The 15,756-nt window shown below is 42.3% G+C and overlaps 2 gene segments (V, D, J or C); both read right to left on the bottom strand.

Moving 5' to 3' along the window:
* Positions 1 to 6,839: 6,839 nt before the first annotated feature.
* LOC103164449 lies at positions 6,840 to 7,415 on the bottom strand. The segment is given in 2 exon segments: positions 6,840 to 7,288; positions 7,370 to 7,415. Coding segments are annotated over 2 exon segments (495 nt in total).
* A 5,795-nt stretch (positions 7,416 to 13,210) lies between these two features.
* Positions 13,211 to 13,780, bottom strand: LOC103163292. The segment is given in 2 exon segments: positions 13,211 to 13,629; positions 13,735 to 13,780. Coding segments are annotated over 2 exon segments (465 nt in total).
* Positions 13,781 to 15,756: the final 1,976 nt, after the last annotated feature.

Genomic DNA, 15,756 nt, shown 5'->3' with positions numbered 1-15,756 from the left:
CTTGGGATTATCCAGTACCCCAGCATTTATTCAAAACCCAATCAATATGGAATAAATGCAACCAAGCATGAACTGTGAGATGTGATGCTGTGTCAGTGTAGGTCCTTGTTTTGTAAAGGCTGGAGACGGTAGGGAAAGACACTGTGACTGGGATGGATTCACATATGGAGTCCATAGAACACTGTATGATCTCAGAACCTATCTCAGTTAGCATGCACACACACTGAATCCCTATGTGAAGTCTGTGAAAAGTGATTTACTAACACCTTTAACCAACATACAGGAATTATACCTGTAGGGATAAAATGGCCAAGGAAAAAAAAAAAACACCCTCTCAATGGCTTGACACTAAGTAGGTGATCTTCCATGTCTCTGACTATTGATTGTGTTTTTATATATCTTTCATTTGCTGAAAACACTAAAAATGGGTTTGGATAAATCTTAGAAAATGAATATCCAGAATTGTTGAAGAAATCATACAGATATTGTTTGATAAATAATGTTTGTAGTCTGTTTATTATTTGAGTCCGTTGGGGTCTCTAAAAAGGAATCACCCCTGTTAATGTGTGACAAAGATGACCTCATCTCCTCTGTTCATAGACCAAGCTATACCTTCCTTCCATGCCCACTCTGCAGTATTGAGTCTGAGGATTGGCTGTTATTAGAAAATCCTTACCGCTGAGGACAGTCTGTGGGACTGGGATTGCCTTTTTGGGTGGTCATTCACTTCTTCATCTCTGGAAATCCCACATCTGATTCTTTGATTTTTATGAATGACCTTTAGGCTATGGGTTTCCATGGTGGGAACCCATTCTTCTTATCAATGGAGACGCAGTTGTCCAGTGTAGTTTCTGAGGGACTCTGCTTTCTCTGCCACTGTGTGTGATACTACGATGGTTTGGGGGACATTTGATTCAGACATTCTCTCTCATCTTTGGTTTGTTCAAATTTTCCTAATGTTCAGAGAGAATTTGACAAAAATATCACAGAATGCAATATAAGACTTCTTAACTAAAGGTTTGATATGTGACCACTTACACTGCTGATTTTATTTTAATTACATAACTGGGGCACTGTTTTTCATGGTCTCTGTTTGGCTTAGGTTTCCATTCCCATGATTCTGTGGCAGGAGAGCACAAATCACAGGCCAGATCAATCTGATCACATGACTTTCAGTTCTCTTCTATGAAGTCAGAAATGAATTCTCCTCTATTGAATTTAAGGATATTAAGGATCAGTGTGACCACTTGAGTAATTACTTAATATGTTGTTTTCTTCCTATCACCAATTGATATAATTTCTCACACAGAAGAGTCCATCTCTGGGAGGCAGTAACCATCGACAGCCCCACAAAGGTGACACCAGGAAATCCCCGTCTGTGCATTGCATGGTGGGTAATGCAGCTGCAGGTGTGTGGACCCCCTTGTCACACTGTGTCTCATTTCCTAGGCATCTCAGCAACTGCTTTGTGTGAGCAGGCTAGGATGAGCTCTAACATACAGATATCACTGAGAGTGCAGTGTGTGAGTGAGAAATAATGAAATCAGATTTTTATTTGAAAACTATTGCCATGTGTGATCAGCTGAGTTCCAAAAAGTTGTTTTCATCAAAACATTCCTCAACACAGAGAGACTGCTCAGCCTGTAAAGACTCCTAACACATTCAAAATGACAAGAATATTACTGTACACCCTGTCCTGAGACACACAGTGAGACACAAACAAATGTGACTTCACATAAACACAGCATTTCAGCATCAGAGAGAGAAAAGACCCCAAGTCTTCTCCCTGCATGGGGAGTGGGAATCAAAGACAGAGGAAACCAGGTGTTTTTCTTTCCCTGTTCTAAAGACTTAGAGTTCCTGGGCTTCCTTAGGGCTGAGCGCCCCCTGCTGGCCCAGAGCTCCTCTGCAGGGAGGTTTTTGTCTGGGCTCATGCTGAAGTCCCCTCACTGTGTCTCTTGCACAGTAATATGTGGCTGTGTCCTCAGTGGTCACAGAGTTCAGCTGCAGGAAGATCTGGTTCTTGGCTGTGTCTCTGGTGATGGAGATGCGGCTCTTGAGGGATGGGTTGTAGTCAGTGCCACCAGTATAACCTATGAACCCCATCCATTCCAGCTTCTTCCCTGGGAACTGCCTGATCCAGCTCCAGCCGTAATCACTGGTGGTGATGGAGAAACCAGTGACAGAGCAAGTGAGGGACAGCGACTGTGAGGGCTTCACCAGGCCAGGTCCTGACTCCTGAAGCTGGATCTGGGACAGGACACCTGCAGACAGGAAGAGTCAATTCTGTCAATCACATGTTGTCACATCCCCTCATGGACACATGTATGAAATGGTCACACTCACCAGGAAGGGCTGTCACCAGGTACAGAAGACCCAACAGTCTCATCTTCTAGGCTACACCCCCTTTTCTCAGAGGTCAGCCTCCTGTGAGAGAGATGTGAGCTCCCACAGCCCAGGAGGGGATTTAACTTAGAGCTAGAAGATGCATTTGCATGTGGGGAGTCAGCCTTGTCCTTATAAGAGAGGAGGGTGGATACCACTCCATTTCCTCATACAACACAGCCATCACTGTGTCTCATTTTCTATAGTGTGTGTCTGAGGTAAGACAGTTTGGGGACCACAGGGCTCACAGGACACACACACTGGCATGACCCCACCTCCATTTCCTAGACCAATGCCCCCAATCTTCTGCTCCTATGTATATTTTTGCTTTTTTCCATTCATTTGTTTCTTAACATTTGATATATTATTATTCTTTAATTGATTAATTTTATATTCAAATTCCAGTTTCTCGTCCCTCCTCTCCCTGTCCCTCTCCCACTCCCCCCACCTCCCATCTGCTCCTTGTAGAGTATAAGTCCTTCCCTAGGAATCTACTAATTCTGTCCATCATCTCCTTGAGGCTGCACCAAGGTGCCTCTCCACCCCCTGGCACCCCTGTGTCTAGGCTGGGCAGGTTCTCTCTCCATGTAGAATGGGATCCACTAAGTCTGATTGTGCATTAGAGTTAGATCTTGTTCACACCATCAGTGGCCTCATGTATTGTCCCAGCTGCCCCACTGTCACCTATATTAAGGGAGTCTTGTTCAGTCTTATGCAGGTTCCCTGTTAGTCAGACCAGAGTCACTGATCTCTCACTGTCTCAGGTCTGCTGATTCTGTGGAATTCCCCATCATGGTCTTGACCCCTTTGTTCATATCATCCTTCCTCACTTTGATTGCACCCCAGGAGCTTGGCTCATTGGTTAGTTGTGGATTTCTGCATCTGCTTCTCTCTGTTTATGGTAGAGGGTTAAAGCTTCTCTGGGGTTGAGGATTGTAGTCTGTGTATCTTTTGCTTCATTTCTGGTATCCACTTATGATTGAGTACATACTATATTTGATTGTGGGAATGGGTTTCCTCACTCAGGCTGGTTTTTTTTTCTACCTTAGACAATTGTCTGCAGATTTTAGGATGTCTTTGTTTCTTACTGCTGAGTAGTACTCCATTGTGTAAATATATCAGTTTCTTCACCCATTATTTGGTTAACAGGCATCTAAGTTATTACCAAGGTCTGGATTTTATGAATAATGCTGCTATGAACGTAATTGCTGCTTCTGTATTTTTAGGTCTCATGCCAACTCCAATCTACTATTCACACTTGGCTTCCTGAGTTCCTGGTTTCTGATTAGGAAGACCACACTGCTCAAGTTTTTCTTCCGTTTTCCAGCCAAGTAATGTTTTCCCATCTTTCCTAGAAAGTTAGCACACTGTCATGTCATTGTAGCATGGGGTCCATACCTACTTCTGTTATGATAAATCTTTCCGCCAAAAGCCACCAAGCCCCCACCGCCACGTGTGCACTCTACGCCAGCCACCTGCCTGAGTTAGGGCCACGAATAATGCACAGAGACAGTTGTATTAGGTTTGGCCAATGACGAGGATACTCATTGGTTAGCTCAGTCTGAATTATCATAAATCTGTATATTTTATAAGACTTATCGGACAACTTCCATTGGCACCCTACCTTGCCTGTGGATAACAACACTGCTGGAGGAGGCAAAGTGGAAAAAATGGATACTTCCTGTTTCTCCTTGCTTAAATGAGTCTCCTTGCTATGTCACTTCCTGCCTGTATCACCACTTCTCTACTACATTTCCCAGAATCCTCTTTGACTCTTAGTCTAACTGGCTGTCTCATTGGCCACACAGTATTTTATTTATCATCCAGCAAGACAAACACATACACAGAAGCACTTCCCCATCATACTTCTTCCTCCTTCCTGACTGCAGAATGTAGAGGAAACACACATGCTGATGGGAGAAGTTCTTCCCATACTTCCTCCTCCCTCCTCAACTCCAAAGTCCCCCGATCCATATTCACCACCTTGCTGTCTTTTACAAACAAATAGTATTCTAGTGAATAAAATACAATAAAGTAAAAATAGATGAAAATAACACATTTGAACAGGACAAAGCAAACAAAAAACTGAATGACAAGAGTCCAAGAAAAGGCACAAGAAACAGGTGTGGTTGCAGAGACCACCAGATTTATATACTCAGGAATCCCATATAAAGACAAAATGAGAAGCTGTACCATATAGGCAAAGGAAGTCTAGGATAAAATAAGAGATAAATAGATAAATATATAAAAAAGAAATAAGGCCATATGACATCATGACACAGAGAACCTTCCAACGGCATTTCTGTTATTGTACCATTACCAGGCTAGTGACACAGATTCGAGGAACTAACAGATCCTGTATCCTTCTAGGGGAAGGTTCTAACTGCCATAGGAGATGGTCTCCTGGGCCTTGTATGTGGTTAACTGAAAGGAATAAACTCTGAGTAGAGTCAGGAAACACCCTTGCTGGCCTCTCTGCACTTACTCCCCAGGCTCTGCATGATGGCCTCTCTGCACTTACTCCCCAGGCTCTGCATGAATAATTTATTTTGGTTTTCCTTTTTGATGCCTCATAGCAAAAATACTTAGCAATGTTATTCATCATATGGACTTGTTGTTATTTGAAAATCATAATGCACAATATCAGACTGTGTACCTCTGTGTTTTCTTTGACAGAGCATGGTCTTCAATTGATTATTTTCACCCCATGTAGGAATTGCTCTGAAATGTTTGTAGACAGTTTTATTCTCTGTCAGCAATCCTTTATAGGTCAGGAAGGTTGTCTGAAGAGCCTGGTGTTACTGTAATGCAGCAGTGTAGACATAAGATAGAGTTCTGTGGAGAATGGAAGCTTTGACTATTCTTGAGAAATCCAGTCTCTCCCCACAGAAATCAGCCCTATGAACCTTGCATTATTCCAGCAAGTTCACGTCTAACAACAACCCAACCATCATATCACTGTTAGTCTTTCTGCTGAGAGTTCCCAGGGATATACAGATAAGGAATCCTCTTTCCTTTATATCCTGAGGCTGTGGTTTATATCTGAGCAAGAGAGATCATGATGCTGATGAACCTTTATACTGCACATAAACCATTGGGAGGACACTGGACCTTGGAGGAAAAAACTTTTTTGTAATTAAAATTGTCAGCTCGTAGCCATGCTATCAATGGCAGAATTATTTTTTCCTGATATTCAGCTTATGTAGAGCCAAGGAATTGTATTCTCCTAAATAAAACAGAACAGAAACAAAAAGCCCACATAGACAGAATTGCTTAGATACAGATATATGAAAGTTATAACTGAGTCAAAATTAAGAGTGGATATAGCAGTTGTCCTCTGTAGTATAGTGGTGAGTATCCCTGCCTGTCACTCGGGAGACCAGGGTTCGATTCCCCGAGGGGGAGATTATCAGCCTCTTGCAGGGCATTGGAGGCACATGCTTTAACTCCAGCACTCGGGAGGCAGAGGCAGAGGCAGAGGATCTCTGTGAGTTCGAGACCAGCCTGGTCTACAGGAGGTAGTTCCAGGACAGCCTCCAAAGTCACAGAGAAACCAGTCTTGACAAACCAAAAACACACAAGAGAAAGAAAAAGAAAAAGAAAAAATGCATATAAATTGGCATGACACCTATAAAAATAAATATCTCTCAATCTCTCTCTCTCTCTCTCTCTCTCTCTCTCTCTCTGTGTGTGTTTGTGTGTGTGTGTGTGTGTTTGTGCATGTGTTAGTGTGGGGGGTGTGGTTATCATGTGCAATTCACTGTTGTCCAGTCAGTGTCAATCAGTGTGAAAATAAAACTTGTGACAAAGACAATGAAATTGGGGGAAACAGGGGAATGATCAACTGGACTCCTGATGACATCAACACCTTTTACATCACCAGTTTCCAATCCCACTCCTCTGGCCCATGTTATATGAACAGAAGCCCAGAATGTCTCCATAGTGACAGATTCTATATGGAGAGGACTTCACAAAATGGTATTTGGCTCCATCATAATCTCTCAAGTGATACGAAATTTGATTGCTACCAACAAAAGCAATACAGGATTAGACTTACCTATAAATGATTATATAGTGTTTACATTATGAGGAAACATAAAGAGACTCCCACTAATCTATGGAGAAAACTTCCACCAAAGTATTTGGTGAGCTGTTAGATACATTACTGAATTTTTTTGAAAGTTGTTTTGTTTCTTCAGCTATTGTTGACTTTTATTTTCCTAGCAAAATTCATATTATAGTGTATACCCAGATACGCCAATAACAATTCTAGTATCTTAGATTTAAAAGACACACACACACACACACACACACACACACACACACACACCTCATAATGTATTGTCACGGCGTCTTTTTCTCTGTTTTTTAAAGCAGAAGCATGTCAATAGAGGTGGTCACTGATAAAGTTCTCCTCAATGTCTAGTTATTGCAGGACCACATTGCTTACTCAATCAGCACCACAAAATTCTCAGATGGCATTTGCAAAGCACTGTCCCTCCCTCCATGTGCGCAGTGCGCCCCCTGCTGGTCCTGAGCGCTCCTGCAGGTAGGTTTGTGTCAGGTTCACACTGAAGTCCTCTCACTGTGTCTCTAGTGCAGCAATAAATGGCGGTGTCCTCGGCCCTTAAGCTGTTCATTCGCAGGTAGAGGCTGCTTTTGGAGTCGTCTCTTGAGATGGTGAATCTGCCTTTCACAGACTCCGCATATTCTGTTGCATAATTATTATATTTATGTTTAATTACAACAACCCACTCCAGCCCCTTCCCTGGAGCCTGACGGACCCAGTTCATCCAGGCATCACTGAAGGTGAATCCAGAGGCTGCACAGGAGAGTTTCAGGGACTTTCCAGGCTGCACCAGGCCTCCCCCCGACTCCACCAGCTGCACCTCACATTGGACACCTGTGGAAAACTCTCACAAATGTCCACTGTCCCTCTCACTCCTGTCCACACACACATTAGCTCTCCTTATGTATAAATTACCTTTGAACAGAGCCGCAAGGAAAACCCAGCTTAGTCTCATCTCCATGCTGAGTGTTGTGTGTTCAGTGATGACCACAGAATGGGAGGCCCTGTGAGTCCAGAGCTGGGCACCTCTGTCAGAGCTGTAGGGTCAGGGCTCCTTTTCATGTGCAGAGGAGAACGGAATTTGCATGTCGTCCTGCTTTTTCATGAGCTGAGGGATGTGAGTCTTACTTGAGACACAGTTTATGGTACAAATACACGTGATGAAATAAGGACCAAAGTGGCATTTAGAGCATCATTGTGTCACTTACTGTCCTGGGGAGAGATCTCAGTTGGTAGAGTGTTTTGAATGCATGAAGCCCTGTCTTCCCCCCTAGTCCTGCATAGTGGGCAAGGAGTTGGAGGAGGATAATCATAGTTTTGAGTTGTGATTTGTGTATATGAAACTGTGTGTGAGAAAACTGAGTTTATGGTTTTACATTTAAATATAAGTTTTCAGTCTTACTTTATCATGCTTGTATTTTTAAACTCCCTTATGGCCTTTGCATAAATTATTAAATAATTTCATAGGAAATTAACATAAGAAAATTAAAACATAATAAGTTAAGAAATTCTGTATAATGCTCAGTGAATAATGAATGATTACATTAAATTGAATTAACAATATCTGATTGAGAACACAGCTTAGTGCTACAGTATATCCTGCTTAAATCTCTAAGATTGATTCTCAAATCAATGAAAGAATTACTATACAAATATAAATACTAATTTGAGACTATCCTTTGACCAATGATAAAAGTGCCTTTTGAATACCTGTGTTCACGATTTAGCTCCACCAGGACTGACCAACCCCATCTACCATATAGACCAGCTCTTCACCATCACAAAGGTGCAGACAGCTCTTCTGTGACCTCCCTAAAACCCCCAGGGGGCCTCGTTCCTTCCAGCCACTTCCTTCTACTCTCGGGATCCTCAGTGATGTGTCTTTCTCTCACCACCAGCTAGGCCTGTACAGATCAGGATTGTTGTCCTGGGATTCTTGTTTGACTGGGAAGAATCATGGCAGTCATAAGATGGGGTTTTGTGGAGATGGAAGCTTTGTTTCTTCTTGACACATCCAGTCTGTCTCCACAGAAGTCAGCCCTATGCACTTTGCCCGAGTCCCACTAGTTCATATCTAACAACAATCCAGCATTCATGTTACTATTAATTTTTCTGTTGACAGTTCCCCAGAATTCACACCTAAGGGAACCCCTCTTTCCTTTCTATCCTGACTCTGTGGTTTATATCTGAGCAAAAGATTTCATGATGGTGTCCAACCTTTATGCTGCTATAAGACATTGGGAGGACAGTGGGCTTTGGAGGACAAGAAATTTCTGCAATAAAAATTGACAGATTGGAGCCATTCCATCAACGGAAGAATTATTTTTTCCTGAATATTCAGCCCTTGCAGAGCCAAGGTGTGTGGTTCTCCTAATTAAAACAGAACAAAATAAAAAATAGCCTAATAGACAGAATTGCTTATATACAGATATGTAAAAGTCATAGCAGAGTCAAAAATCAGTAGAGGTCATAGGTGTGCTTGACACCTCTAAAAACAAAAATCTCTCTCAGCCTCTCTCTGTGTCTCATTCTCTCTGTCTCTGTGTTTCTCTCTCTCTCTCTCTCTCTCTCTCTCTCTCTCTCTCTCTGTGTGTGTGTGTGTGTATGTTTGTGTGTCTGTGTGTGTGTCTGTATGTGTGTGTGTCTGTGTGTGTGTGTGTCTGTGTGTGTGTCTGTGTGTCTGTGTGTGTGTGTCTGTGTGTGTGTGTCTGTGTGTGTGTGTCTGTGTGTGTGTGTCTGTGTGTCTGTGTGTGTATGTCTGTGTGTGTGTGTGTGTGTGTGTGTGTGTGTGTGTGTGTGTGTGCTGTGTGAGTGTGTGTGTGTTGTATGGAGGTGGTGGAGTTATCCTGTGTCATACACTGACGTCCAGTCATTGTCAGTCAGTGTCAATCTAAACGTGTTGCAGAGACAATCCAATTTCAGGAAACAGGCAATGATCACCCAGGGCTCCTGATGACATCAAGGCCTCTCCCATCATCAGGTCAGGATCCCCTGCTCTGGCCCAGTGTTGTGTGAGCAGGAGCCCAGAATGCTGAGAGAGTAACAGACTCTATACCAGAGGACTTCACAGTGTGACATTCGGGTCATCTTCATCTCTCAATTGATAATAAATGTGATTACTACTAACAAAAGCAATCCAGGATTAGACTCACCTATAAATGATTACTTAGAATTGAAATTATGAGGAAAGGTAAAGGGACTCCCCACAAATCTTTGGTAACAACTTCTACTAAAGTATTCGGTGTGCTGTTAAGTACATCAAACTGAATTTTGACATGTGTTTATGTTTGTTCTGATATTGCTGATCTATTTTCCTAGTCAAATTTTTATTATAATATATTCCCAACTACTTTATCAACAGTTCTAATGTCTTTAATTTAGATCACAAACACACACACACACACACACACACACACACACACACACACACACACACCATAATGTATTGTCACAGCTTTTTATATTTTGTTTCATTAAAGAAGGCGCATATCAATGGAAGTGGTCACTGATAAAGATCTCATCAATTTGTGGTATAATGCAGGGCACACTCAGTCATTTTCAGATGTCATTTGGAAAAACTGACAAACACCTCATAGGACCATTAGGAGGAGGCTGAAACAGGACAGTCAGATTCATTATTTCTTTGTAAGTCTCCAGGCTGCTCTTCTGTGTCATCTCAGTCTCTGCTTCCTGCTCCTCCAGGTTTCCTGACACACTCAGGATATGATTGCAACACTGTGTCTCTCGCACAGTAATAGACTGCAGAGTCCTCAGATGTCAGGCTGCTGAACTCCATGTAGGCTGTGCTGGAGGATGTGTCACTGGTCATGGAGACCCGTCCTTGGAACTTCTGTGCATAGTTTGTGCTACCAGTTCTGGGGTTGAAACTTCCCATCCACTCCAGCCCCTGTCCAGTCTTCTGCTTCACCCAATGCATATAATACTCGATGATGTTGTAGCCTGAAACCTTGCAGGACACCTTCACTGAGGACCCAGGCCTTACCAGCTTAGACCCAGACTCCTGCAATTGGATCTCGCATTGGACACCTGTGGAGAGAAGGAAAACTGGATGCTACTGTCACATGAGCCTCTACTGTCAACCAATAGGCTACAGATGAGAGACAGGAGCGTGTGTTCATGAGAGGTCTACACCAACATCTGCAGCTATTGCAGGGTCATTCCTAGGAGTCAAGATAAGAAAAGGACTTCACTATGAAGCTGAGAGTGTTTTGTTGGGTGTGGGAATTGAGGAGTTAATGGGATGATTGGCTGATCACTATCATCAAAATATGTCATAGATACATAAAATGACTAAGTAACAATACAATAAAATGATTCAGAAGAAATTATTCACAGTATTTGAGGAATAAGCCATTGACAAAGAAAGAATGGCAAGAGAATCTGAGAGAATACTGTGATGTGGTCTTGAGATGAGGAAAACTCTGTCCTGTGTGTGAAACTGAATGGACCTGAGTGAGTTACAGCAAGTGAGATAGTCCAGGGACAGGAAGACAAACGCTGCCTGAACTGAGACACATGGAGAATGTGGAAAAGGTGGAAATCCTGGCATGGACAGCATTGTTTTGATTCCCAGAGGCTGAGGTGAGAAGGGGAGGTGACAAGGAAGAGAAGAAAGTCAGAAAACACACTGGGAATTCACATTACAAAACTGTTTCATGATGTAAACTCAGTATTTGAAACAGAAAGAATGATATGAGATAGTAAGTTCATTGCCCAGGCTTCTGTTTTCACACCAGCTCATAAATTTCATATAAGGCAATGTTATTGATATAGAAATTAGTGATTTGAAGCCTATGACTTTTGAAAACCCTAATTTCAAATACTGGTGATAGTGTACAAATTCCTTGTTGATGTCTACTCTACTCATGATTGTACATGAATAGGACACAAGTATCTAATATAATTACTGCATCCACTGCCTGGGTGTTTGCTTACACACATGCATTTCTCACTTTAAATTAATTCTCTAATTTTTTTCTCCATCCTTAATGTCCTACAGATTTTACAATACCTCCCAACCTACCTTCTTTCATCTTTATTTCTGTCACTTGAAATGAAAAACAGAAATAAAAATTACAAATACAAAAATATTCCATAAAGTCGCTGTTTTGTTGTCAAACATTTCTTCTGAAGTGTGGTTGATGTAACTTGTGTCTCTCTGCTGTGGAAAACTGACTTCCTCCCAGCAGTTGTCAACTGTGAATGGCTTCTTTGCTAAGATTGGGACTTAGTGCCCACTGCCACTACTCCATGGTTGGATTTTGTCTGACTTGTGTTAATGGAGGTCTTAATTGTTATAAATGTTTAAAACCTGGAGTCAAATGTAGAGAAAATGCTGAGCTATTAGAGAGAAGGAGCAAGGCAAAGCCACTTTGACCTCTTTAGCATCCCAGGTAAAACAAGACCACCTTCCTGTTTCTTCCCACTTATATCCACTCTGCCCAGCCACCTCACTTCCTGTCTGTCTGTACAGACTTCCAGACCTGTGGTTAGCTAGTGACATGCTGCATCCTCTCATCTTCAGAAAAGCTTTATTTGTCCAAGCAAGAAGTCACCTCAGGCTTGAGCTTCTCCATGTCTTGTACACAGTGCCCAAGTTCATATGTGTGTCTGCTATAGTGTCCCTAAAAACTGTTTCCTTGATGCTGCCAAACATTGTGATTCTTGCAATCATTCCAGCCACTCTTCTTCATAGGTTCCTGAGCACTGAGGGGAGGGTTGTGACAAAGACATCCCATTTAGGAATGAGCATGCCAAAGGCTCTCCCTCTCTGAAGGTCGTCATGCTGTGGATTTAATGTTGCTCTTCTTAAACACAGCAAGTAGGAAACAGAACTTTGGGGCAGCGAACTGAGCTCTGCAGAGCCTTTCCTGTCCCTAAGATATGACCTCATCATACAACAGCACCTTCCAGTTTTCAAATTAGTAGATTCTTGTGGAACTTTTTAGTACACATTTGTAACATCACATCTGTGGTAAAATCACTTTTCATGGACAGGACTAGGTCTGTACAGGATTCCTGGCCTCAGTTAATGGAATCTGTCATTTTTTGCTTTTCATGACAGGACTGCCAATTTCTCTTCCAAAATCCATGTTGACTGTAGATTACTAACTGCCAATCCCGCATTCCTTTCAGAGAGATTTTCTAGGTCAGTAGATCTCACTTCTCAGGACCATTTCCATGTGATCAGATGCACATGTTCAATACAGTCCTGGTTGTGGAATCCCATATTCACGTCCTGTAGAAGACAATAAACCATCCTTGAAAGGCCATCTCCACACAGACACTGAACTGACTTTACTGAAGGACCAGCTGTTAGAAAACCCACGTATGAACCTGATGTGCACCATTGCCAGGGAGAGGAGGGGAGGTTTGAGCCTTGGTAGGGTTTATGCTCCTATATATGGGCTCCATCTTTCTCTTGATTTACCCTTAAATATAAGTTCTACTCTAATAAAGAAATCTGTACAATGATCTACGTGGATATAAGAAAAAAGACACTGGAACAACCTTGAACTTCCTGCTGTGATTTCAGTGATATAATGGAGATGGTTTTACCCTCAGAGCTGTCACTTTGCATTTTAGTCATCTGAGACTCTGCCTCCTATTCTTAAATAACAGCAGAAACACAAGAGATGTATTGAGTCACCCTCAGCACAAATATTCAGAGAGACTTTCTGGGAACTGTAGGATGAAAGGATCATTAGCTGCTGATGAACGTACACAGTTATGTCTTTATGCTCTCCTGGGACGTTGTGTTCTGTGAGTTGTGTGCGCCCCCTGGAGGCCGTGAGCGGGTTCACAGTGAGGTTTATATCTGGGTTCACACTGAGATCCCCTCACTTTGTTAAGAGTACAGTAATAAGTGGCAGTGTCCTCAGACTTCACACTTTTCATTTGCAGGTACAGAGTGTTCTTGGCATTGTCTCTGGAGATGGTGAACCGGCCCTTCGCGGACGGTGCATAGTTTGTGGTACTGCCATCATAATTAATTTCTCCAACCCACAATAGGCCCTTCCCTGGAGCCTGGCGGACCCAGTGCATCCAGAAGTCACTGAAGGTGAATCCAGAGGCTGCACAGGAGAGTTTCAGGGACCCTCCAGGCTTCACCAGGCCACCCCCAGACTCCACCAGCTGCACCTCACATTGGACACCTGCAAACATAAAAATTCCTGATAACGAAATCATCACACATATCCATTGTCCCTCAGATTAATGTCCACTCACACAGTCAGCATCTACTGCTCTCCATAAATTACCTTTTAAAAGAGCAACAAGGAAAATGCAGCTCAGCCCCAACTCCATGCTGATCCCTGAGTGAAGTCTTGGGATCAACAGCTGAGCTCCTTTCTCTGAGCTGTAAGGTCAGGGCTGGGCTGCTTTTCAGGATCAGAGAGAGGACCCATTTGCATGTCTTCCTGCTTTATAGCAAGCTCTGTAGTGGAGTCCGGAGGTGTCAGGTCCTGGGTTATATGTTAATGTTCTGGAGGAATCTGATAATGAAGTTAATGTTGGGGAAATATTATTAAATTAGATCATTTTCAAATCATCTCCTATTATCCCTTTTTCTATAAAGACTCATTTTAATGTTTATTTCAACTCCCTTCTCCACTTCTGGGATTAAGAGAGCAGTGACATTGCTTTGCAGTGCTCATTTTTATGAAGTCAGCACTATTATGTTGATCTCTTCCCTGATGAATATAAAACTTCTAATATAGCTATAGCTTTGTGTAAAGCTGCTTCCTGAGGTTGGAAACTCCCTTTCTGTATGTAGGTCATGTGACATGCCTGAATTCCAGTGTTTAGCTAATCACATGTAAAAGCCTTTTCCAGATACTGTGTGTATTTCATGTGTTATTGTCTAATTCAGTTTTCCTTTGCTGCATGATTACTTATTTGACCCTAGAAATAGGGAGTGACTGAGAAGCTGAACTTCAAAGCAGAGCTCAGCATTTGACTTCTGTGTCTGCAGGTGGCCCTGTCAGAGGGGCAGACTGTGGCAACTGAAGTTCAGGAGTCAGGCCACCAAGAGGTGAATACATGGGGGATTGAATATCTGATAGGAAAAACCTAGAGTCCACAGACCCCAGAATGTCTTTTGCCTTTGCTGTTCTGTTTCATTTTTGCTGCTGCTATCTTTCTCTGGTACCTGGCATGATGTGAATAGGTCTGGGGAGATCCCCACTGCCTGTAATATAGTGTGTTCTCATGTGGAAACATCCCATTCTTTGGACATTTTTACCTGTGCATTATTGTTAAGATAATTCCATCGCAACACATACTGTCTAATTGATAATAATAATAAAGTTAGTTTAAATCGACTAATGATGTTGAAAAATAATACAAGGGAGCTTCATACAGGGAGGGCCTATGAGTTTCAACTCCACAGCTGCATAAATTGTAGTTCTGGTTAATGAATAGGGAAAACACTTGAGTCCCTGGAATCCAGGCTGTCTCAAATTCTTTCAGTCTTATTGTTGAAAGATGCATTCACAGGTCTCTGTAAAAGATATTGGAATCCAAGTTAGGAATACTTATATTAGGAGATGCTATGAACTCACCCTTTCATTTAAAGCCTTCTCAACAGAAGGAAATCCTGCCTGGTGCTGGAAACCTAGTCAGCTGCCCAGGGATTCTCACATCATAGATGGTGGAGGAAAACATTCAACTGCCACTAACTAGCATGATTTCTAACTACACTCCAACTCTTTGTCTTCAAACTTACAAATATGTGTTGTTATCTCCACTCATCAAGAAAACTTGTCTTGGCAAAAGTTGGAGGCCATTACAGAAAACCACAGCAGATAAAATGCAGAGTAGTTAAACCTAAACCTCACCTGATGCATCTACAACCCATCTCCTGCATCATAGGCTTAGGGATTGTTGTAGAAGAGGAAGTAGAAAGAGTGTGCACCTTAGGAAGGGTAAGCCCGCTCTGAGATTGTGTCTCCTGTACATATTAGAGAAGATGTGTCCATCTAGTCTACCTGACAAGGCTCTTGAAACATGAGTCAAACAAGAATGAAAACAGCAGACACACTAACATGGAATGAGGAGTGTTTACCAGGCCTCAGCTCTACTCAAAATTTTATAGGCACTAAGGAACCCAGAGCAGGAGAAAGAGTCTTCAAGAGAATAGAGTTTACCTCTAGGTTTTCCAATACCACAAAACCCTGAAAACTTATTACATAAACTGAGGTTGAATTTCATTATTTAGAAATACAGAAATCACACACACAGACACACAGAGAGAGAGAGAGACAGAGAGAGAGAGAGAGAGA

This window comes from Cricetulus griseus, unplaced genomic scaffold, assembly GCF_003668045.3.
Source record: "Cricetulus griseus strain 17A/GY unplaced genomic scaffold, alternate assembly CriGri-PICRH-1.0 unplaced_scaffold_56, whole genome shotgun sequence".
Lineage (NCBI taxonomy): Eukaryota > Metazoa > Chordata > Mammalia > Rodentia > Cricetidae > Cricetulus > Cricetulus griseus.
This window is presented reverse-complemented; position numbering and strand designations above follow the sequence as displayed.